Source organism: Canis lupus, chromosome 7 (assembly GCF_003254725.2).
Source record: "Canis lupus dingo isolate Sandy chromosome 7, ASM325472v2, whole genome shotgun sequence".
NCBI lineage: Eukaryota > Metazoa > Chordata > Mammalia > Carnivora > Canidae > Canis > Canis lupus.
The window spans coordinates 57,069,480-57,095,457 of NC_064249.1; the positions used below are offsets into that span (position 1 = coordinate 57,069,480).

Below are 25,978 nucleotides of genomic sequence, written 5' to 3' on the forward strand. Positions count from 1 at the left end.
GTGTTCCTCACTGCTCCCTTGACCCTTCCATCTCTCCCCTCCCTAGAAACTCTCAGCTTTAATCTCTCATCCTCAGACTCTCACCTGTTACCGCATCTACTGCACTTAGGATCCCTCCTCATTTCTCCATAATTTTCACTCCTGCTTCATTGCCTTCCCCTCTAGCATTCCTTCTCTCTTCATTCTTGGGGATTTCAGTGCATACACATATGATGCTTCTAATACCCCTGGCCTCTTAGTTTCTCTAGCTACTCGTTACTTCAACCTTTACCCCCATGGTTGCCTCCTAGATGGCATCATCACCAGCCACCATGTATTTCCATTATCTCAAATTGCATGCCTGCCACTCTGACCTCTCTTCTGCCTGACTCTTGAGGTCACTCGCTCCAGAAATTCAACTCCACCAGAACCCACTATCCATTGATTCCACTACTTTTCACCCTTATTCCTCCCTACCAAGATGTTGGGTCCAACTCAGGTTCCACGGACAGTCATTATATTTGCTTTCTTGCATACATCCTGCCTCCTCTGCCCCTCCTTCAGGCCTCATACTCACTTGGCAGTTTTACAGTCCTGGTAGGATCCAAATCTCGCCCACTCTGTGCCAGCCCCTGTCTGTTACACATTGGGTTTCACTCTTAATTCATGACCATGATCCTCAAGTGGAAACTGGCCACTGTCCAGCAGTCATGGTGTGTCATCTACTCCCAGTGGATTTTTCTAGTCTTCTCCTCTTCCCTTAGCCCTCCTACACCTTGTCTCTCAATCTTATAAGTGATGCTTTCCTTCCAACTTTTGCTGGAAATATTGAAGCAATAAAGGAGAGCTTCCACCAGCTTCCACTGAGCTCTCACAGGTGAGCTCCCACTGAGGGCCAGCCCCTCCACTTCTGTGTCCCCTCTGCTGCCCACAAACATCCCCCGTTGGTCACTCCCATCAGTAGCCATCGTATTAAGGAAGACAAAAACACTCCCTTGATCGTGCTCTCTTCAGTTACCACTTTGTGTCTCTACCCGTTCAGAGCAAAACTCCCCAGACGTCACCTGCTGTCCATTCCTGTTATTCCCACTTCTCCCTTCTCAGTCTCTCTTAAATCCAGCTCTGTCAGGCTCAACCCCAACTGTTCCATTGCTTCTGTTGAAGTCCTCAGTTAAATATACAAGTTGCTAAACCTGACAGTTGCCAGCTCATTTCAGAGTCCTGTAAGCAGCATGTGACATTACTCTTGCTCCTTGAAGTGCTTGAATCTTGAATCACTGGCTTCTTGAATGCACCCCTTCTGGACTTGCATCTTACTCCCCCAGCCATTCTTTCTTAGTCTCTTGGGACTCAAACCTTAGCCTTCTTCTTTGTCTACACTTAAGCCCATGCTCATCATCATTAAAGTGCCATGGCTTTAAAGATCATCTGTGTGCTGATGACTCCTAGACTTACTCTCTTAGCCAGACATCTCTCTCAGCTCCACACACATGTTCATCTAAGAGCTTTTGGGATATCTCTGTATGCCTAGTAGATATCTCAGACTGAACCCCTGATCTTACCCTCATCTGTCCAAATCTGCTTCCTTCAGCTGCTTGGTCCAAATTCATAACACTTTCTCACCTTTTCCAAACCCTTGCCATCTCACACCTGGACTGCTATAGGAGCCTCGTAACTGTTGTCTGCCTCTGCACCTTGCACTGTCACAGTGTGTTCTCGAAAGAGCAGCCAGGGTGGTCCTTCTATAACATTGGTTAGGTCACCTCTTCACACATACCTCCTGGCAGCTCTCCATCCCACTCAGATAAAGAGCTACAAGTCTTCAAAGCTATACAAAATCTGACCGTGGGTTATTTCTCAGACTTTCTCTTCCCTCTTAACCTTTCACTCACCCTACTCCAGCCACACTGGTAGCATGCCAAGTGGGCAGCCACCTGTGTCCACCTGCAGGTTTTTGCCTGGACTATTATTGCCTGTGATTAGAATTCTGAGAACACACCTCCCAGTGACATGAAAGGTCACCTTCTCGGCCATACTACTCTGGCCCTACTACCCTACATTCTCTATCCCTTCACTAGCTCTATTAATAATATTTCTCTTCTCCTGACCTATTATATACCTAGCCATTTATTGTATTTATCATTGTCTCCCGCTACAATGTAAGATTCAGGAAGGTAGAGGTTTTTATCTGGCCTATTTATTGACTTCTCACCAGCATCTAGGGTAATGTCTCCCCCTAATAGATGCAATAAATAAATAAATAAATAAATAAATAAATAAATAAATAAATAAATAAATAAATAAATAAATAAATAAATAAATAAATAAATAAATAAATAAATAAATAAATAAATAAATAAATAAATAAATAAATAAATAAATAAATAAATAAATAAATAAATAAATAAATAAATAAATAAATAAATAAATAAATAAATAAATAAATAAATAAATAAATAAATAAATATCCTGAGAATATGAATGAAAGTTTCCCTATTTCTGCCTGATGCCCCAGAGACACATGCTGAGAGGTCTACCTCATTGTAGCTTTTAAGTCCTTCTCCAGTGTTATATTGTAAACAATGTTCAAAAAAAGCCCACCAAGAAACACTACATCTTTGGCTTGATTACATAGGGTCTTTTATTCTAAACTGAAAATAACTCCTTTGGAATGGAGCAGAAGTGTCATAAATATTGAGAATATATTAACAATAATAGATCCTTGGAATTTTTAGGAGTACATTCAGATCTCCCAAATTATGGCTACCATGATGGTATATTCTTTCATGAACTTCATACAGAGCAATAAAAAAGAAAGAACGAAGCCACATGTTGCTCCAGATGCCAACTGGCTCATCTCCAGGCTCACTCATTGGGAGGAGGCTCATCCCCTGGCCCAGTCTAGCTCTGCTCAGGCTTCACAGTTGCGCGGCAACAACACCACAAATTATAGCAGCTCACAAGCCCTCAGCATTGCCCACATATTGTTGAAAGCAAGAATATCAATTCTGTGAGAGCCAAAGGTCCACTCTTATTTGATCCTACCTGCAAAACTTTTAGATACTAATTTTTTAAAAAATTAGCTCCTCCAGGTCGCTCAGCCTTCATTTTAGAATATCACACATGTGGGCGTTTATAATAACTAAACAACAAGGTGATTACTTTGAAGAACAAAATAAGCAATCATTTGTCACAGAGTAAGTTTCCACTCTGAGAACAAATTACAAATACTCATCCATTCAGTTTGATTTTGGTTAGCTGGCAATAAACTCTTGATGTGAACAAAAGATGAAAAAGAAAAAATATATGTTTGTTTTTCGTTTTTAAACTGATTTTTCGATATATATTCTAGTTGAAGAAAACCTTGTGCCCTGGTAACTTTTTCATCCAATGATAATGATCAGAAGCCTTCAACAAGTAAGAGTGGGAGTGAGGAAAGGGGATGCTGTCGCCATGATGACAGCTGTCCAGCATAAACATCTCATATCTCTTCTGTTTATCATGTGTTTTAGGGCAATTCAAGCTGCTGGAACAAGACCGAGATATAAAGGAACCAGTGCAATATTTCAACAGTGTGGAGGAGGTGGCTAAAGCATTTCCGGAACGCGTATACGTCATGGAGGAAATAACGTTCAACGTGAAGGTAGTTCTAGAAGAACCAAATATTTATCCTCACTGAAATCATATAACTCTCAGGTCATTATGTATACAGCAAGTTTCCCTTTGTGCCTCATAGGAGAGTTCCATCCCCCTAATGGGTTAGTGTCAAGAGACCAAAACTGGTCTTTTTGAGAACTACATGTGCTGTAGTTGACCTGACTCTCCAACAGGTTACCATGTTAACATTATCTTGTGCTAGAACAACTGTCAAGGCAGATCTAAAGATTTTCTTTTTTAATTTGCAGTTTATTCTCTAATATGTAACAGTTGTTTGGCCCCTCTTCTGTGAGGCTGAATGCTCCACTTGTGAGAACAAGCAGAAGGCACTGGACACCACTAATACTGCACATTTATTTATTTATTTTTAAAGATTTTATTTATTCATTCATGAAAGACAGAGACAGAGAAAGAGAGAGAGAGGCAGAGACACAGGCAGAGACACAGGCAGAGGGAGAAGCAGGCTCCATGCAGGGAGCCCGATGTGGGACTCGATCCCGGGTCTCCAGATTCACGCCCTAGGCCAAAGGCAGATGCTCAACCACTGAGCCATCCAGGTGTCCCAAATACCGCACATTTAAAGAAAAATAGAAACTTCCAGAGTATGCCCTGACATCAACTCAGACGGATTTCATCCTTTGCAGACTATCTCTATCAGTACATGCAGGGAAAATTGATGGGTAGAATGTTGCCCATAGGTATTTATCGATCTTTGTTCCTCAGAGGAAAGCTCAGTAATGTTTATTGTGCTGTTTTTGTTTTACATTCTTAATGGGTCAGTTGTATCCCAGCTCCAGAGTGAGTGAGCTCCTTTGGCTAGACTTGCTATGGAAGAGGGATTTACCAGAGAAGTAGTGTCACCGAGGCTCAAGCTTTTTGCCTATGAATCTGCTGTGTTTTCTTCAGCAACATGCACAATTATGCTACAACATTCTAGAAAGTGTTCACATTGAAAGCATTAACCTCATTTCGGCAGGAAGTCCAACTAAGTCATATTCTGTAAACATTTCAATATTTTGGGGGCAAGATGCCTGCTTGTTAGAAATCCACTCTATGTGAAAAACAGACTGCTGGGTATCTTGGTCCAAGAATGCAACAGTGTCTTTGTGGATGAGTCACTCCACCCACACTCCTCAGGAAAGGGGGAAATGCCTAAGACAGCCTCTTTATTGGAGCAACAGTTCTGCCCATTTGATCGGCGAAGCCAAGTCATCCTTCCAGTTCTAGAATACAGCTGCTATAGTCCACTTTCTTTGCTTTTATTGGTAAAATGGGTAAATTTTGTGCCCTGTTACATTCTTTACTATCTAAATTATGCTTGTATTCAAAAATATTTAGAACTTCTAAGCCCTTCAATAGCTTGTCTAAGAGTCCTCAAGACAACTTGAACTTATCTTGAAAATTTGTGAAAACATGTTCATTTTTAAACATACCAAGATTTGGGACGCCTGGGTGGCTCAGTGGTTGAGCGGTTGCCTTCAGCTCAGGGCATGATCCCGACTGGTGTCCTAGGATCAAGTTCCACATCACGCTTCCTGTGAGGAGCCTACCTCTCTCCCTCTGCCTGTGTCTCTGCCTCTCTTTGTGTCTCTCATGGACAAATAAATAAAATCTTTAAAAACTAAAATAAACATACCAAGATTCATTGGTCAGAAGTTAATCAAATCCTATTTGATTCTTGTCTTGATAGGATTTAAATCTTTCCTTAAAACTTCTATGTAAAATTAGCTAAATGGAAAAAAATTGTTTAGAAAGGAAAGTTAATCTTTAAAAAAAAAGATTTTATTTATTTGAGAGAGAGAGAGCAAGAGAGAGCATAAGTGGTGGGGAGGGGCAGAGGGAGAGAGAGAAAGCAAACACCCCATGGAGCAGGGAGCCCGTGGTGGGCCTCAATCCCAGGACCTTGAGATTGTGAACTGAGCTGAAGTTAATACTTTTATTTTTTTTTTTATTTTTTTATTTATTTATGATAGTCACAGAGAGAGAGAGAGGCAGAGACACAGACAGAGGGAGAAGCAGGCTCCATGCACCGGGAGCCCGATGTGGGATTCGATCCCGGGTCTCCAGGATCACGCCCTGGGCCAAAGGCAGGCGCCAAACCACTGCGCCACCCAGGGATCCCTGAAGTTAATACTTTTAAACTCTCCTGAGAGAAAACTTTGCATTTGCTAATAAATGAAGCATAAAAATTTTTTATGATTTTTTAAAGATTTTATCAAGTATTAAAATTTAATATTGTCTTTTGTGGCATATTGTATTTGTAAAAGATTTTTTTAAATACCTCAAACAGCTGTTTTGTGTGTGTGAATTTGTATGAAATCAACAATGATTGAAAGAATACTGAAATCAATACAGTTTGTTTTTTTTACAAAATACTATGATTGACTATTTATTCAAACATACACAATAGAGATGCCATTTAAAAATTCAGCACACGTGGGAACCTGGGTGGCTAAGTGGTTGAGTGTCTGCCTTCAGCTCAGGTCATGATCCCAGGGTCCTGGGATTGAGTCCTGTATCAGGCTCTCCACAGGGAGTCTGCTTCTCCTTCTACCTGTCTCTCTCTCTCTCTCTCTCGAATAAATAAATATTTTTTAAAAGAATCATCATAGCAATGTGAATGTATTTAATTAGCACTACTGACCTATATACTTAAAAATGGTTAAAGTAATATATTTTATATATATTACCACAGTTTTTCTAAAAAAAAGAAAAAAGCCAAAGAAAGGTTCAAAGGCACAGACAAATGGGTAAGTGTATGGAATACAAGTTTACAGCATCCATAAAGCTGACTGGACTTGGATTGACTTCCTATGCTATGCATACATAAATATTTAATACCTCTAGTCTATTACTTATAAAGTTTTAATATGCTATCACATCCATCCAGCATTAATCATTAAGACATCGTTCAATTATATTCAAAGAATTGATCAATGAACCTCAGGATATTTGTACAAAGAAATACACAGAAGTCTGTGTGCTTAGTGAATAAACACCCAAGAAAACAAATAAACCAAGAAGATTTATGGAAAGATGTTTGAGTACTACCTGGACCTCCCCTCCCCCACAAAAAAACAACATTGGCAGTCATGGTCTTTCAGAATTGATCATAATGGGGGTGCCTGGGTGGCTCAATGGTTAAGCATCTGCCTTTGACTTGGGTTGTGATCTCAGGGTCCTGGGATCGAGTCCCGCATCAGGCTCCCCACAGGGAGCCTGCCTCTCCCTCTGCCTGTGTCTCTGCCTGTTTTTTTTGTGTCTCTCATGAATAAATAAATAGACTCTTAAAAAAAAAAGAATTGATCATAATATGCATGTGCATGTGTGCAGTGCTTAATGGGAGAGCTAAGTGCTATTTTGGTTACTGCTTTGCCTGGAAAGGGAGAAAAAATAATAAAAAGTAGTACAACAGGGGTACGTGGCCAGCTCAGTTGATAAAGCATATGACAGTTCAAGACCCATGTTGGACATAAAGCTTACTTAAAAAAACATAAAAACATATTCATAAGTACAGCTATTATAAATAGTATTAAATAGGTAGTGTTAAATATTATGTAAGTATAGATATTATCCAGAAAGCAATTTTTTAAGTGATAGCAGAATTCAGACTTCCTTGCAAAATTTCACCTTTTACTCTCCACTTCAAATTAGGGCATAAACTAGACCGAGAGGATAAACAACTAAAGAAATGACTTGCAGTTAAGAATTGGCAGCTAACTGGCATCTTGGGAGTCAAAAGGCACAATTATTATTTGAAAGAAAGAGATAGGTATATATATGTAGTTATATAAGCTTATAATAATAACAAATAGAAATGAAGCATAGTAACAATATGGAGTAGAACAGAGATGTTGAAAGATTGGGAACTCTATAATGTTGTGAATTTTAAGACTGTTGCAGAATTTTAACTAAAATTTTGATAAATAGGATTAGTACTGTTCATAAATTTATTTAAAAATAAGCCATTCTTGGGGCACTTGGCTGGCTCAGTTGGTGGAGTGTGTGACTCTTGATCTTGGGGTCAAGAGTTCAAGCCCCAGTTGGGCATAGAGATTATTTTTTTTTTAAATTAAAAACAAATCATTCCTTTTATCTTGAAGTTAAATATGTCTCTAAAAGATGCCTTGATGTGTTTGAAATAATCTGCCTGATTGCCCCATCATTGATTTAATGCATGAAGTGAATTAATATATGTTAAATGTTTAATTCTTTAACCAGCAAATATATTTTAAGCACCTTCTGTATGTCTAGGCACTGGAAATGAATAGTGAATATGCAAACCCTGGAGATTATCATCAATTGAAGTGGCAGACAATAAATATACAAGTACAAATACTACCTCCAAATAAGGAGATCAAGGAGCAATTGGGTGTATAAGTTTGGAGCTTGGGGCAGGGAATGGACTTGGGGTATATGTTTGGAGCTCATCAGCTCCTAGATGGCATTTGAAGGCATAGAACTGGCTGAGTTCATCTACATCAGTGGTTCTCAATCAGGAGTGATTTTTTATTTTCCTCCCAAGGACATTTGACAATGTCAAGATAAAATTTTGATTGCTACAGCTTGGGGAATGGTGAGTGCTACTGGCTTCAGTGGGCAGAGGACAAGGTTGCTGCTACAAACTCTACAGTGCAGGGCACCTGGGGGGCTCAGTGGTTGAATGTCTGCCTTTGGCTCAGGTTGTGATCCCAGGGTCCTGGGATTGAGTCTCTCATCGGGCTCCCAGTGAGTAGCCTCTTTCTTGCTTTGCCTAAATATGTCCAGGCTGCCTGGCTGGTTCACAAGTGTGTGACTCTTGATCTTGGGGTTGTGAATTTCGGCCCCATGTTAGATGTGAAGATTATTTAAATAAATAAACTTCTAAAAACAGACAAAAGTAAATCTAAGTATGTCCATTTGAGTGGGTAACTAAGGTGGTAGAAACAGAAAATGGTAGATGAGATGGTCAAGGAGATGAAAGAATATGTGGACAGGTAGCCTCTTGCTCATCATTTGTGTACATTGGTTCCAATTCCTCCTAAGCAAATGGGATTCAATATTTTTAAAACACAGTCACTTGCCTCTTTCATAGTCTCGTTTATCATCCAGTTTTTGGTTCCCATGGTGAGAGTTCTGTTTTTATTTACTTGCTTTACTGCATATTTGTTGTTTTTTTTTTTTTTAAGACTTGTTTATTTATTTTAGAGAGAGAGAGCACATGAGCATGGGGGAGGCACAGAGGGAGAAAGAGAGAGAATCTCAGGCAGACTCCCTGCTGAGTATGGAGACCAACTTGGGGCTTGACCTGACAATCCTGAGATCATGACCTGTGCTAAAATCAAAAGTGGGACACCCACAACTGAGCCACCCAGGATCCCCTGCATATTTGTTTTTAACTGTAATAGGCATTTTCTTTCTTTCTTAATTATTTCTTTTAGTTTTTCATCAACCATCTCTATCATTATGTTTACTTCCAGAGTCAGAAGATGTCCTATTTCAGCTGGCTACCCCATTCCTCTACATTTTAATAAGAAAAATAGCCGCACAAACTATTTTTAGGCATGCACCATTTTTTAAATAAGCTGCCGTGAACTAGAGAGCAGATTGGACTGTGTAGTGTAGCTCAGGCTCTGCATCTGGAGCTGAGTTCAGACCCCAGGTCCAGGCATTGGACTATGACCACAGAAAGGTCACTTGACCCGTTGAGTCTAAGGTGTCATCACCTACAAAACAGGGGTGATTCTACCCTCCTCAGACACTTTTAATGAGAGTTAAATGAAGTAATGCACTAAAGTGATTTGCAAGTTGCTAGTATAGGAGTTGGCAAACTATAGCCTTAGGTTAGGTGCCTATTTTGCAAATAAAGTTTTATTGGGATACAGCTGTCCCATGCACATATGTGTGCAGAGTCTGTGGCTGCTTCCACAACACAACAGAATTGAGTAGTTGCAGCAGAGACCATATGGCACACAAGCCTAATATCATTACTGTCTGGCCCTATAAGAAAAAGTATGCCAACCCCTGATTCAGAACATAAAATCATACTAAGTTTTGCTTTTAAAAAAAAAAAAAAAGTTCCCACCACAGATTATTTCACTTACTCTTTATTTAGTACTTTGTACCCTGGACTTAATATTAAAAACTCAGTACATAGTAACTGTTGTTGTTGTTTCAAAATACCCCTTAACCTCAAATACTTTTTTGGAAACTTATTATACTGGTACCCAGTGAATTATTTCAGATGTCTGCCAGCCTTTTGAACTAAAGCCCAATAATGAGAAATTTTCCCACACATATACTTTCTGCCATCAAAATAATGACTAACAAATTACGTCTTAATTTCACTTCTGTCTTTACCGAGATGTGAGCAGAGGGAAGAAAAGATGGCCTTCAATTTGGCATTGGGTAACTTGCCAGTCTCTCAAAGTGCATAAGACGTATTCTGACTTCACGGCTCTCACTCAAAAGCTTTCTGCATTAAAATTAGTGCTCTCAAGTCAGAGAGAGTCCAAATACCCTAATCTGGATGCTATAATGTTGCTATTTTCATTCCAGCTAGTGAGGTCCAAGGTTTCAGCTGTTCCAGCATAGATTTTCCCCAGAGGCAAAATAACAAGTTTGCATTGTCTCAACTGGGGGAAATGCCTCACTGGGGAATAGTGAGATTTCAGGCGGACCTGGAACATAGTCACTGCTTCTGCCTACACCAACCTCTTAACCATGTGGTCTGGGGCAAGAGCTGAGCCCACATTCCTGTCACCTGCATATCAGCTCGTGATTACTGGGTTTGGCACCTGTTTTTGGCAGGGGTGGCAGTGTCTAGCGGCAGAGCTGTCCTAATGGGAGAAGGATTGCAGTGTTGTCTTTTTTTTTAACAGGGAAAAAAAATCCTGTAAGATTCAGAGAACTCAAATGATGCTGAGCTTCTCAATACTGCAAAACATGACCAAGAATAAAATAAAATATTATAAATAATCCAGCACGGCTAAGGAAGTTTACAGACAAGATTTTTTATAATCATCATATTTAGATCTGGAAAGGCCCTTACACACTGCTGAGCCCTACTTCTTCTTTTGACAAATAGAAAACTAAGAAACAGATGTTAGCTGACTTCATTGATTCACACGAAGCCACGAAACTACTTAGCAGCAAAGCCAGGTCTCCTGATTCAGTCAGGTCATCTTTGTGCTCCCCTGAATGCTATTTGTGGGTGAGATAAGACTCACGATTGTGATCAGAATATCCTTTAACATTGACACAATAGCTTGCACAGTTAATTCATTTTCTTATTTAAAAATCTAAATAAATGTGTTCAATAATTATTACCCAATCAAATCCTTCTGTCTTTTGTACTTTGGAAGCAGCTATATTCTTATACACAGGACTTGGAAGCTTTTATGAATGTTATACTTACAGATTTTTAGATTTTTCCTGCTGCCAAGTATTTAAAAAAGAAAATCCTACAAGTTAACTTACTATAAATATCAGTGTAGCATGTATCAAAACAAGCCCTTTTGAAAACAACAAAAATACCTCTGTAAAGTAATAACCCAGAATTTTTTAAGTATTAACTAGTATTATCAGAGAAACCAGGCTACATACAGTTGGGCTCTTGCATTGTTGCATGAAGAGGTGGTAAAGATGCACCAAAATGGTAATAATGCACCATGGAATAAATAAGCAAGAGTTCTAAATTTTAAGGTGAGTGGTCTGTGCAACTTAATACTGAACTTTGGAATTTTTTTTTCCCAAAGCTTCCAAGTTATTGAGAATCAGCTGGTTCCCCACCACCACCACCACAAGTCACAGATTTGAGGCAATTCATGTGCCTTTTATCTTAACCTATTAGTTACCTCTTTTAAAGTTACCATCAGAAAAAGAAGAAATAAAGCTCTTCCCCTTCTACCGACTAGTTAGACTGCATCTTATTTCCATGCATAAAGTAGTTAACAAATTAAACATATGTTATTTTCTTTACTCCTTTTAACAACTACCGACAGGGCCTTGAAAATACATTAATAGGGACACCTGGGTGACTCAGCGGTTGAGCATCTGCCTTCAGCCCAGGGCGTGATCCTGGAGACCTGGGATCGAGTCCCACGTCAGGCTCCCTGCATGGACCCTGCTTCTCTCTGTGCCTGTGTCTCTGCCTCTCTCTCTCTCTCTCTCTCTGTTTCTCATGAATAAATAAATAAAATATTTTTTAAAAAAGGAAAAGAAAAGAAAATACATTAATAGGTTTGGGGCTGCTTGTGGTTCTCCTCTTGTCATAATTATTTTATTCTCTGACATCTTTCTGATCATTTTATCTTTTAGGCGAAAACAATGTGCCCCCTAGACTTTGTTCTGCATCTGTCGGCCATCCTATGGTCATCCTGTAAAGTAATAGAAAATAGTGGTGCTGAAACATTAGAGTTCTTTGGGGAAGTGTCTGTGTGTCTGTGCATGTGTGTGTGGTTTTAAGAGTGTAGTTCAGGCATAACCACCATTCCTAATTTAAAATACCATTCCTAGTGTTTGTCATGACAGTTTGAAAAAGCATCTCCTCTGCGTGTTGTAAGATTATAATAATCAGAGAGGTGAGTTTTTCTTATGAGGTTTCAAAATGAATAGGGATCATTTGCTCTGGCATTTTCTACCTCCTTGCTGGCACATTTAGAGCACAAGTAATTCTAGTTAGCCAGCTTTTGGGAGAGCTGTGAATTTTATCAAAAGTTCTGTCCAAAGAACTATAATTTCATCTCAGTTTCCTAAAATGTATAATACTTTACTGCTGTCTTAAAGAAAAGCATTTAAACAAAAGTGAAACTTCTCTCCATCTCCTGAGATGTGTAGGACTTTTGTCTTTATATGGAGAGACCATACACCCTGAGAACTGGGTGTTTTATGTTCCATTCCAGTTGTTTGTTGCCTCTTATATTGGTTAGAATACCTGCCTTAATTAACCACCCCTGTTTTCCAGTTTTAATTTCCACTTCTATTATGCTGTGGGCTGATAACCAGGTTGGATGGAATTTTGATTATAGGGGAGTGAGTGTGCAGACTTATGGCCCTAAAAGGCTTTTCTATAAGCCCTAATATCAACATCCCATCTTTTTGCCTGCTCAGAGACCTTTAACTCACTGCCTTGTTCTTGGCTATATTCCAGAGAGATCAGAAATTATCGATTACTGTCCAACCTGAATTTTGTCAGATGTAAAAGGCGAAAGATTTATGCGATCTGAAGAGAAACCAGAGCTTGTCAGATGTAAGAACAAATTTTTTAAATGAAGATTGAATGGATTTGGAGGTAGTCAATTTTTATTTTTATTTTCCAGTTGTTTAAAATTGCATGTTTTCTTTACCATGAGTCAGATGTCCTTTATTTTCAGGATTCATTGAGAATGATAAATTGTATACAATTGTGAGGCTAATTATTTTAGTGTTTGAAGATAGCCAGTGGGTTTTTGTTTTTGATGGTGTTTGGGGGGGGGGTGTCTTTTTTTTTTTTTTTCGTCATCTAAGGTTTTGAGACCTTGTCTGAAAAACTATCAGTTTGCAAGCCCTCTGCTGTACCATCACAAATTAAATCACTGCCATTGTATTTGTCATCTTTGCCCTATTTCCTGCTTAAAAAGAGAGAGGGAGATACTCGGGATTGACATTTATCTGAACTCTTCATGCCCCTTTTTTTTCTCCTTTTCTGCCATTTTCCCAAAGGAGAGAGTTGCAGAAATTAAAGCTTTGGAGGAAATGATTAATATTAATCAAATATTAGTTATTTAATCTAGCTGTCAAAACAATCCTGATTTTTTTTTTCAAGAGTTGGAATTTTAACCTCTATTACATGTTTGATCTTTAGAACAAGTGTTCTTAGGAAACAGATTATCTATTGTCAAAGCCATCTGTGGGTGTGCGTGTGTATAAAATTTTATATGTGTTTTAAAATGTTGCTTGACCATGGGGTATTAATTCTGAATGGTATTATGAACAGTCAAATCCTGATAGTTTCCTGGATTAGACCTATTAGAGTTGTTTAGATAACACACTTTGAATTACTTCCTCTCAGGAAACCTTGAAACTGGAAATGTTAACCAGGCACGCATACCGAAGCACTTAGGCAGAACGCATTGTTTCTTTTGCTATTAAAAAAATAAAAAAAGGAAAGAAATTATGCAAATAAATCACATCTGTGGAAACCAGAGGAGACTGTTTGGCTCAACTGCCAAAGGAAGAGCATTTATTTATGAGATTCTTCCTCTGTCACTGACAGTGACCACAAGATCGGTCGGGACATTAGTCTCATAATTTATGCAGAACTAATTGCCAGCCTTAATGATGACATCAGGTTTGGGAACATGGAATTACAGATTGTACTCACATATGTTATGCATTTTTATGTATAGGAGTAGGAGTAACTTCCTTTAGAAGTACACACATACACAATAACATAGACAAAACTATTGAATGTGCCCAGAGAGTGACATTTAGTAAGGATAATTTTGATCTGTTTCATCTGTGCACATAGTGTCTGATTAGTGTCTCCCGAGCAGCATAGATATTCTCTTTCAGCTCATCTGGTGTGTGGGACTCACTAGACCGTATGATCTCTTCATTCTATAAGGTGTATGTTTATAAAAGTAAATTAGGAAAAGTATATTAAGTATTGATTTAAAAGAGCTAGTAAAAAACATATGCCTTGTTATTCCTTCATATTTGAGAAGTAGGGTTGGCTCCCTGTATGTTAATTGGAAGTAGTTTGTTGTATGAGTGAGTGTGTGTGTGTTTCTCAAGTCTCATGAGAACCTTTTCTCTCAACATCTCTGTCTCCATCCTGATCCAAATGGATGAACTGCCAAGTTGTTTGCAAAGTTTCACCAGAAAGGAAGTACAGCAGAGCATCTGAGCGTTTTGGAGACTAGTCTATCTTAAAACAGTATATTTTTTTGAATCATTTCAATATGTTCACTTCCTTTGGGACATAACTGTAAGGTTATTTCAAGCCCTATTCTGACATTAAGTTTTATTCTGGGATAACACAGTGAATAAAAACTTGAGCAATTCTTCAGTACAGAAGAAAGGATAATGCTTAAGGTAGTGGTTTGGGCTTAAAAACAGTAGTGGATAGAAATAGAAACCAACATACATACAGAGATGTGAAAGGTAATATGAAACAATTATTAAGAATTTAAATATTGGAAAAAAAAAAAAAAAAAAAGAATTTAAATATTGGGGTACCAGTGTGCCTCAGTCAGTTAAGTGTCCAACTCTTGATCTCAGCTCAGGTCTAAATTTCAGGGTCGTGAGTTGAAGCCCCATGTTGGGCTCCACATTGGGCATGGCGCCTACTTAAAGAATTTAAATGTTTTGGGGGCACTTGTCTGACTCAGTATAGCATGCAACTCTTGATCTCAGGGTCATGGGCTCAAGCTCCATGTTGGGGAGTGTAGAGCTGATTTTTTAAAAAAAGAATTTAGGGCAGCCCTGGTGGCTCAGTGGTTTAGCACCACCTTCAGCCCAGGGTGTGATCCTGGAGACCTGGGATCAAGTCCCACGTCAGGCTCCCTGCATGAAGCCTCCTTTTCCCTCTGCCTGTGTCTCTGCCTCTATCTCTCTCTGTCTCTCGTGAATAAATAAATAAAATCTTTAAAAAAATTAAAATTAAAAAAATTAAAAAGAATTAAAATGTTTTTATTGTTTATAAAAGTAATAATAACAAGAATGGCCTCCATTTATTGAGAGCTTACCACTGTGGGAAGTTGGTTTACATATATTGACTAAGCTTGTGAAATACAAAGTGGTGTTTTCATTTTATGGATGAGGACAATGAGGCTCAAGAAAGCAAAATGCTTTTCCTTAGGTCACCCAATTGTGAAAGCAGATTCAAACTTCACTTGTAATTAACTGAATCGTATTGGCCCAATTCGCTTCCAAAGGCTATCGTTCTTTTCATTCATCTATACCTGGGTTCAGCAAACTTTTCTATAAAGGGACCAAAGAATAAATATGTTAGTTTGTGCTCCATACAGTTACTGTTGCAGCTACTCTCAACATTATCATTTTCAAGTGAAATAAGTTATGCATAAATGAGTGGACACAGGAGTGTCCTAATAAATCTTTATTTACAATGTCAGATGGTAGGTCTGATTTGGACTATACATAATAGCTTACTGACCTCTGATTTGTATTGTTGTGAACATAGCTAGATGCTAGCTAAAAATAGAAGCTTATCCTTAGGGTTAAACTAAAATTAGAAGTAATAGCAAGTGAGTCTTTTTAAAACTTTTCTATTTAAATTCAATTTGCCAACCTATAGTATAATACCCAGTGCCCATTAAGTGTCCTCCTTAGTGCCCATCACCCAGACACCCATCCCCCCACCCACCTCCCCTTCCTCAACCTTTTCTTTGTTTCTGAGTTAGGAGTCTCATGGTTTGTCTTCCTCTCTAATTTTATCCCACTCAGTTTCCCTCCTTTCCCTTATTATCCCTTTCACTATTTCTTATATTTTACATATGAATGAAACCATATAATGATTGTCCTCCAATGCAAATGAGTCTTTTTAAGGACTCTTGGTGACCAAAGTCAACAAGAATAGCAGGAATAAAGTAACTGAAACCTTGAAGTTACAGGTCCTGTAGGAAAAGAAAGTCAGCCCTCATATGTTCCAATGACTGTAATTTATAAATGATTTATTAGGTTAAAAAAAATCTTAAAAAAAAAATCTTTAAAACTGTCAAGGTCATAAAAACAAGAAAAAAACCCAGAATCTCACAAAATCAAGGACTGCATGTAGTGTGGTATCCTAGTTTGATCCTGGAACAGAAAAGGGACATTAGTGGGAAAAAAATAATGAAATCCAAATAATACGTTGTGGCTAATAGTTTTGTATTATTGTTCATTTCTTAGCTATGATAATGTGCCATGGTTGTGTGGAATGTTAATAGAAGTTAGATAAAGGTATATAGCTTTGCAACTTTTCTGCAAGTCTGGAATTATTCCAAATAAAAAATTAAATTGTCTTTATTTATTATTAAATTATTTATATAGATTCCTAAACTTAACTCTAATATAGAAGCCCCAGTGAATACTGAGTCTGAAGGTAAATACAGTTAAGTTGAGGTCTCGTTAAAAATAATATTAATAACACTTAATCTGAGTCACCTAAAATGGACTTTAAACCATAGGAGCCTGAAGTGCCATTAAAATAATACTGTGCTGCCATTTATGTACTGATAATGCCTGCTACGGAGAAGTGCACTCCACTATGGAAACAGCAGAGTTATTTGTTTGTTTGTTTGTTTTTAGAGCACTAATGTGGATTGACAAATTGCTTGTTCCAGAGTTTAAAATTATATAGAAATGACCGAGAATAGTGCATGAGAAATTATTTACAATGATTCTCACTGCCACATCTTCTAAACACATACTGATGATCACTGCTCAGTAAATAACATGAACATGGCCACTTTATCCAGATACTTTTTCCTTAACATAAAAGAAAAAATTGGGGCACCTGGTGGCTCAGTCTGGTAGGCATCTGCCTTCAGCTTAGGTCATCCCAGGGTTCTGGGATGGAGCCCCATATTGGGCTCCCTGCTTAGCAAGGAATCTTCTTCTTCCTCTCCCTCTTTTCCCTACTCATGCTTGGTCTCTCTCTCTCACTCTCAAATGAATAAATAAAATCTTAAAAAAAAATTGATCTCAGCCTTAATATAAGCCTGGTACTAAAACCTGGTAAAAAAAATAAAATAAAAATAAAAATAAAATAAAATAAAATAAAATAAAATAAAATAAAATAAAATAAAATAAAATAAAATAAAATAAAATAAATAAAACCTGGTAAAGATAACATAATAGAACTATAGACTAATTTCACCTATGACTAAGATACATAAGTCATAGATAAAATAGTATCAAAGGGAATCATGCAATATAATTTTAAGCACACAATGATCATATAGAGATTATTTCAGGCATGTAGGGTTGTTTTAATATTTGGGAATCTACTATTATAATATAAAACCAGGACATCAAAGTTAATAAATATATGACTATTTTATTGGATGGAGAAATGGCATCTGATTAAAAACATTTTTTTAGGATGACTGGGTGGCTCAGTTGGTTACATGTCTGACTCTTGGTTTCGGCTCTGGTCCTGATCTCAGGGTCGTGGGATCAAGCCTGTGTCAGGCTCTGCACTCAGCACTGATTCTGCTTGAGATTATCTCTCCCTCTCTCTCCTCCCTCTGCTCCTTCCCCTGCTCGCACTCTCTCTCTTTAAAATAAATAAATGGAATCTTTTTAAAAAATAAAAAATTTAAAAAATTTCTTCATATTAACCTTTAGAAAACTAGAATTGGTAAGACACATTACTAATATGATTTAAAAATCCATCTCAGACCAATGAATTTCTCATATTTGATATTAAAACACTGATCATAATTCACATTAAGATATGGAATAACATTCTCACCACCACAGTGTTGTCAGAGGGAAGGGATGAAAACAAAAAGATGAAGATGAATTTTGCATTGGTTACATAAGATTTAATCACTTAAGAGTCCCAAGATAATCAACTGGAAAAAACTCTTACAGTGAGGTAGGTTACTGGTCATAGGTAATAGCAACAAACCATATGCAACACCTGTGAATGAGCAGCAATGTTCAGGGATTGATAATGAAGGCAAACTTAATTACTAATACAGGAAATAAAAGATCTCAAGAAATGATGAGAATCACCATGTGCCTATTTAGAAATATTTTGATGATGTCACTCCTTGCCAAAACAGCAGGTAAATGCACTTTCAATAAAATTATTAATGCAAACCATAGACAAAATGATTGTGAAGTTCCTCTGGAAAAATAGGCAAAAATATCTAAAATTTTCCTTTTGTCATGTTTTGATCTTTTATTTTGAAAGACTTTCAGTCTTAAAAAATTGTTGCAAAAATAATAGATCTCTCTAAATACTATACCAAATTCACTAACGTTTAACATTTTGCCACCCTATCGTCCTCCACCCCCCCCATACACATGCAGACAGACAACTTACATTTTTCTGAATCGTTTCAGAGTGAATTACATACATTGTACCCTTTACCCCTTAATACGTCAGTGTATATTTCCTAAGAATAAGGATATTTTCTTATGTAAAAATAGTACATTCAGGAAAGTTAGCAATGATGTGATACTCCTTTACAGTCCATCAAAGTGTACTTTATAACATTTTTTTTCCCTTCCAGGATTGCATATTGCATTTATGTTGCATTTTGTTTTTAACTCACTTTAATCTGGAGCAGTTCTTCAGCCTTTCTTGTCTTTCATCACGTGGATGTTTTTAAAGAATATGTACCAGGAAAAAAAAAAAAAAGAATATGTACTGGTATTTTAAACAGTGTTTCTCAATTTGAGTTTGTTTGATATTTCTTCATGAGTAGGTAATTAAGTTCTAGTCATGCATTTTTAGGTGGAATGTTCTGTAACTGAGGTCCTGACCTTCCCAGGGAATCACACAGAGGTACGCACATGGGGATATCTGTCTGGTTATAATAAATCTGATCACCTGGTCAAGGTATTGTCGACTTTCTCCACTGTGTAGTCACTTTTTCCTCCCTTTGCAATCAATAAGTATTCTGAGAGAAGACACTTTTAAGACCATGCAACATAACCTACTCTTGAGTCACACTAGTCCTATAAATTTAGCATTCATTGATGTTTCTTGAATGTACCAATCTTGAATCCCACCGCTTGTCTACATTTGTCAGCTGTTCCCCCATTGTTTTCACTCATTCATATTTTTTCATATTTTTGTTAACAGTATGGACTTAGACATTCCTACTTTGTTCAGCAGATTCATTGCAGTCTTTATGTATTGTGGTGCTCAGATTGTCCTAGATTTGGCCAGTGGAGGCCAGTTCAGGCCGGCTCCAGTGTCCTTTTGACATGTTCCTGTCATCTTAAGAGCACTTCTTTATTTTCTGGCACAACAAAATGTTCCAAACTCATCTTGTACCTTTCCTGCCCTAGTCCTGGAATCAGGCATTTCTCCAAAGAGCCTTTTCATAGAAGATGGTTTGGGGCTCTAGATATATTCAGTAATAGTGGGAGTCTTTGCTTCTAACCCCTTAGAAAGAACAAAGCTAAGAAATAGATGTGTGCATGTATAGTTTCCTAAAATTATGAGTTAATGCCAGTATCTCCAATTTCAGTCAGCCCAATGGAGTTTTCTCTTAGCTTTCCTAATTCCATGTTTCTGTCTTCCCTCCACAGTGAAAATTCTGATTCTCAAAAGAATACATTTACTCATTGGTTTATTTCTACAATATGCGTAAAAGTTGTTTCAGAATCCCTGTACCACTCTCATATGCAAAATGAATCTATCAAAAAGAACACAGTATTTGGGGTACCTGGATGGCTCAGGTGGTTAAGTGTCTGCCTTCAGCTCAGGTCATGATCCTAGAGTCCTGGGATCGAGCCCCACATTGGGCTCCCTGCTCACTAGGAAGTCTGTTTCTCCCTTTGCCCCTACTCATGCTCTCACTCTCTCTCAAATAAATGAATAAAATATTTTTTCAAAAGAACCAAAAGGACATAGTAGTATTTGTTGTTTTTTTTTTCCCTTCTAGCAATTTGTAGTCAAAGCATTTTATTTTATTTTATTTTATTTTATTTTATTTTTATTTTTTTTATTTTTTTTAGTCAAAGCATTTTAGAGTTACTTGGATGATTTCTCTGTCTCTGTCCCCTGTGTGATTAGTTTATTCATTTGAAGTAAGCTTGGATTCATCTGTTTACATTTGCATTTAGCCTTCAGTTTCTTGTAACTTTTTGTTGACTTAATTTTATTTTTTGAGTATGTTAGAACATTAGCTTACCTCCTAAACATCAAAACTCTGTAGCTAGGTACACTCAAAATGGTACTGATTCCTCCCTCCCACTAGGTTCCTCCCTGCCTTAAGTACCAATTTCATTGTTTTCTGGTTTGTTTTTCTTCTAGTCCTTTTTTTTCTTTTTATAAAATACATACAGATTTTCCCTTCTTTCTTTTTTTAAAGATTTTATTTATTTATTTATTCATGAGAGACACACAGAGAGAGGCACAGACACAGGCAGAGGGAGAAGCAGGCTCCATTTAGGGAGCCTGATGTGGGTGGGACTCAATCCCAGGTCTCCAGGATCAGGCCCTGGGCTGAAGGCAGCACTAAACCGCTGAACCACCGGGGCTGCCCAGATTTTCCCTTCTTAAATAAAAAGGTAGGGATGTCTGGGTGGCTCAGTGGTTGAGCATCTGCCCTTGGCTCAGGGCGTGATCCCAGGGGTACTGGGATCGAGTTCCACATCAGGCCCCCCACAGGGAGCCTGCTTCTCCCTCTGCCTATGTCTGTGCCTCTCTCTCTGTGTCTCTCATGAATAAATAAATAAAATATTTTAAATTAATAGGTAGTATACTGTATAAGCTATTGTGCACTTTGCCTTTTTTTTTTTTCTTAATATATCCTGGAAGTCCTTTTCCTGTTAATTCATTGAATGCATCATTCTTGTTCTTTTTTTTTGCATAATACATTTTGTGTTTCTGTCATAGTTTATTCAGTCTCTCATGTTTCAGCATTTAGATTTTAAGACTTTGCAAGAGTTAGATTTGATTCTAAGACTTTGCAAATACAAATAATGCTACAGTGAATAACCTTATGCATTTATATTTTCACACTGTTGGAGGAATGTCTTTGGGTAATTTCCTAGAAGTAGGATTGCTTAATGGATGAGAGATAAACTCATGCATAGTTTGGTTAGGTATTGCCAAATTCCCCACCGTAGGGCTTGTATCATTTTGCATTGCATTTTGCTGGTAAGCTATGAAAAAGAATGTATGTTTCCCCATAGCCCCACCAACTGAGTGAGGCTTTTAAATACTTATCAGTGTTGTAGATGAAAAGTGGTATCTTGGTGTAATTTTCATTTACTTTTCTCTAATTATAAAAGAAGTTGAACATCCTTTCATAGATTTGAAGTCTTGTGCACCTTTATTTATGAATTGGTCTTTTCATGACTTCATCTGTTTTTCTGCGGGATTTTTGGTCATTTTTTTTTTAAGTTGAGTATGTATGTGTATTAAGGAGGTTCACTGTTGTGGAAATATTTTTGGACTATTACTTGACTTTTGACTTTACTTGTTTCTTGCCATCCAAAGACTTTTTGAGTCAGTATAACCACAAATGAGGGTTTTTGTTATCAGATCTGAAAATGGAAGATAAAGATGTAGAAACTGAAATAGTATAGTTATGAGAAAATAGAAAGGTCATTTGGATAAATGACGTCAAAGTAGATACAAATATAAGTATACAAATGAGTGTATGTGTTTTATAAATTTAGTACATGATCAAAGTAGCACTTCAAATTGGTGATGAAAAGATACAGTTATTTAAGAAGTATACTGGACAGTCAGTTAACTGTTTCAGAAATGAAAGTTGGGGTGCATAGGTGGTATAAGCGTAGCATCCTACTTTTGGCTCCATCTCAGGTGGTGATCTCAGTGTTGTGAGATCAAGGTCCACATTGCACTTTGCGCTCAGAAGATTCTGCTTAAGAGTCTCTGTTTTCTCTGCCTCTCCTCCCCTCAAATAAGTAAATAAATCTTTAAAAAAATAACCAAACAACTGGGGAACCTGGTGGTTGAGAGAGTCTACCTTTGGCTCAGGTCGTGATCCCGGGTCCTGGGAGCAAGTCCCACATTGGGCTTCCCACGGGGAGCCTGCTTCTCCCTCTGCCTATGTCTCTGCCTGTCTGTAGGTCACTCATGCATAAATAAATAAAATCTTAAAAAAGAAAAAAAAACAACTAAAATTAGATCTCTACCTTTAGTAGTCCATCAAAGAAATTTTAATTAAGTCAGTTAAATAGTTAATAAATGAAGCCATCAAAATATTAGAAGAGAATATTGGTTATTTACCTAAATTTTTCTCAACCTCAGCACTACTGACATCTGGACTAAATAATTCTTTGCTGTGAGGGGCTATTCTGTTGATTATTACATGTTTAGCAACATACCTGGCCTCTACCAACCATGACAATAAGTAAATGTCTCCTACATTGTCAAGTGTTCCCAGGGGCTGGGGAGTGGGGGCAAAATCACCCCTAACTCAGAACCACTGATTTATATCATCTCAACTAGTAGAAGCATACCGCCCAAGAATGAAATTACAAAGGAAAATTTCGAAAATGTTTGCTACATAGGGAAAAAAAACTTGAGCACTTAAAGAAGTTGTAAATCAGGGATGCCTGGGTGGCTCAGCAGTTGAGCATCTGCCTTCGGCTCAGGTCATCATCCTGGGTCTTGGGATCGAGTCCCATGTTGGGCTCCCTGCAGGGAGCCTGCTTCTGCCTCTGCCTGTGTCTCAGCCTCTCTCTCTCCTTGTCTCTCATGAATAAATAAAATCTTTTTTTAAAAAAAGTTATAAATCAAAATACATGTGAATAAATAAGTGCAGGATGTGAACTTTGCCTTTAATACTGGTAAATATTAAACTTACTAAAATGGGTATGGAGAGACAGATAATTTCATAAAGTAGAAGTGTAAATAAGCATAACATTGATGAAATACAATAGGAAATACATATTAGACCTTTCAAATAAATATATATAGCCTTGTCCATGCAATTCTACTTCTGGACCTTTATCCTAAGGAAATAGTTGAACTTTAAAAAAAAAAAAATCGTAACAGTACTATTTATAACTGCTAAATATTGGGAAAACTCATCTGTCTAATAATAAGGAACTAGTCAGATAAATTAAGGCATATGCCCAGATAATCAAATACATGAGGTCAGTATTGCAACTGACAATGTAGAAACACAAGAAAATGAATAAAGTGAGAAATAAAGCCACAAAATTGTGTGTCTATATTTATATATTTCTGAGATAGATGACACATCTCATTTTTTTCTCTTTATATTTATATAAAAGTGTTATTGATAGTGATAAGACTATAGAATTTGTTCATTTTCACATCTGTATTTTCTGATATTTCTGCCAATGCACATGAATAATTTGTATAATAAAATTAAAGAATGGGGAGAAATAAAACATTTTTACATCCTCTGTCCCAATTCTAATTTTAGGAAATTTCATAAAACTTTAATAGTAAAAAAAATAAGGAATTTTCTATAGTGGTGTTCATGGAAACATTTTTTTTTATAACTGGGAGAGATAGAATGATAATATTAATGTCCCAAAATAATCATCCATGTAATAGGCTACTCTACATAGACAAAGAAACTGGAAGGATGTTTATCAAACCATTAACCATTGCTATTTCTGAATCAGGCCCGTGGGTGTTATTTTCTTTTTGTGTCTTTTCTCCATATTTCTCAAATTTCTACTAATGAGCAGACTGCTTATTTCATCAGGAAAAAGTGTGTTTTTAAAAGTCTAAACGAATATCTCCTTGTTACTGTTAGCCATGTAAATAGAATTTTTTAAAAAATGGAGTGGCTAAATTTAGTATGAGAACAGTATTTTCCTTTGTATTTGTGCTTGTGTATCTTAATGGCAAGTTGTCTACTTTTCTGTGGGAATGGACTAAGGGAAACTAACCTAAAACTTGATTTATCCTATTGCAGGTTGCTTCAGGTGAATGCAACGAGGACACCGAAGTGTATAACATCACCCTCTGTACTGGGGATGAGCTCACTCTGATGGGGCAAGCAGAAATCCTGTATGCAAAGACTTTCAAGGAAAAGTCACGCCTCAACACAATCTTCAAAAAGATCGGGAAACTCAATTCCATCAGCAAGCTGGGAAAAGGCAAAATGCCATGCCTCATTTGCATGAATCACCGGACCAATGAAAGCATTAGCCTGCCATTCCAGTGCAAGGGCCGATTTAGCACCAGGAGTCCCCTGGAACTTCAGATGCAGGAGGGCGAACACACCATCCGCAACATCGTGGAGAAAACCAGGCTCCCTGTGAACGTGACTGTGCCCAGCCCTCCACCCAGGAACCCATACGACCTCCACTTTATCCGCGAGGGGCATCGCTACAAGTTTGTCAACATCCAGACCAAGACAGTGGTGGTTTGCTGTGTGCTGCGGAACAACAAGATCCTCCCCATGCACTTCCCTTTGCACTTGACTGTCCCCAAGTTCAGCCTCCCGGAACACTTGGTAAAGGGGGAAATGTGGCCCGAAACGCTGGTCCATCACTGGCTGGGTATCTGCCAAGAGCAGTTCGACATCGATGAGTATTCCCGGGCTGTCCGAGACGTGAAGACTGACTGGAATGAGGACTGCAAGAGCCCCAAGAAGGGCCGGTGCTCTGGCCACAACCACGTGCCCAATTCTCTTAGCTATGCCCGAGATGAGCTCACCCAGTCCTTCCACCGGCTCTCCGTCTGTGTGTATGGCAACAATCTCCATGGCAACAGTGAAGTGAACCTCCATGGCTGCAGGGACCTGGGGGGAGAGTGGGCCCCCTTTCCCCACGACATCCTGCCCTATCAGGACCTGGGTGATAGTGGGAGCGACTACCTTTTCCCGGAAGCCAGTGAGGAATCAGCAGGCATCCCGGGGAAGTCAGAACTTCCTTATGAAGAGCTCTGGCTGGAGGACGGCAGGCCCAGCCATCAGCCTCTCACTCGTTCCCTGAGCGAGAAGAGCAGATGCGATCCGTCTAGAGGTTCGGTCCGGTCCAAATGTGCAACCTCTCCTCTTCCTGTCCCCGGAACTCTGGGAGCAGCAGTGAAGTCTTCAGAGATCGCCCTACCTCCACCTCCAGTGCCTCCCAAATCCGAAGCCGTAAGTCATTTTTGTTCTCGAGTGATGTTCTCGATCCTTCCATCTCTCTGCTGGGTCGTCTACTAATTTATCTTCTTTCCTAATGAAAGGTAGACTCCCCAGTGGCAAATTATCAGGATGAGCAGATTTGCTTACTTTGGAGTGAAATAGAAATGCTGGCTAGATTTTTTTTTTTATCAGTTAGGAGTTCGAGTTTTTAGACCTTGAGAGTTTTTAATACGAGAGGTTTAAACCTGCCTTTTGCTGCTGCCTAGAGAACAGTGTACAATAGGGAGAAGAGGGCAGACAGTGGGGGACCAGAGAAGAGACACCGCAGTAAGGGAGGCATAAAATGATGATGCCCTGAACCGCAGCAATTTGTGGCAGTGGTTGGCAGGGAGAAATGAGCTGCTTCAGAACGACCCAACAGTACTTACTGATAAATTGGGTGTGGGTAGGGAAGGAAAGAGGGAAATCAAGGAAGACTCCTAGACTTTTATCCTGAGCAACAGAGCGGATATTAGTGCAGCTATGGCAGGGGGAGGGGGAGTGCAGACTGAAGGAAGAATAGATTTATTTGGGGGTTGCGGTGGGGAGAGGGAGGCATCAAG

At 38.3% G+C, this 25,978-nt stretch overlaps 1 protein-coding gene across 5 annotated transcripts in view; it reads left to right on the forward strand.

Moving 5' to 3' along the window:
- The window catches only part of GAREM1 (GRB2 associated regulator of MAPK1 subtype 1), a 202,301-nt gene that overhangs the window by 155,760 nt on the left and 20,563 nt on the right, over positions 1-25,978 (forward strand). For all 5 annotated transcript variants that reach the window (XM_025429212.3, XM_025429213.3, XM_025429214.3 and 2 more), the window contains exons 3-4: positions 3,492-3,622; positions 24,216-25,388. In XM_025429212.3, coding sequence (XP_025284997.1) covers positions 3,492-3,622; positions 24,216-25,388 — 1,304 coding nt within the window. The remainder of the gene's footprint in view (positions 1-3,491; positions 3,623-24,215; positions 25,389-25,978) is intronic.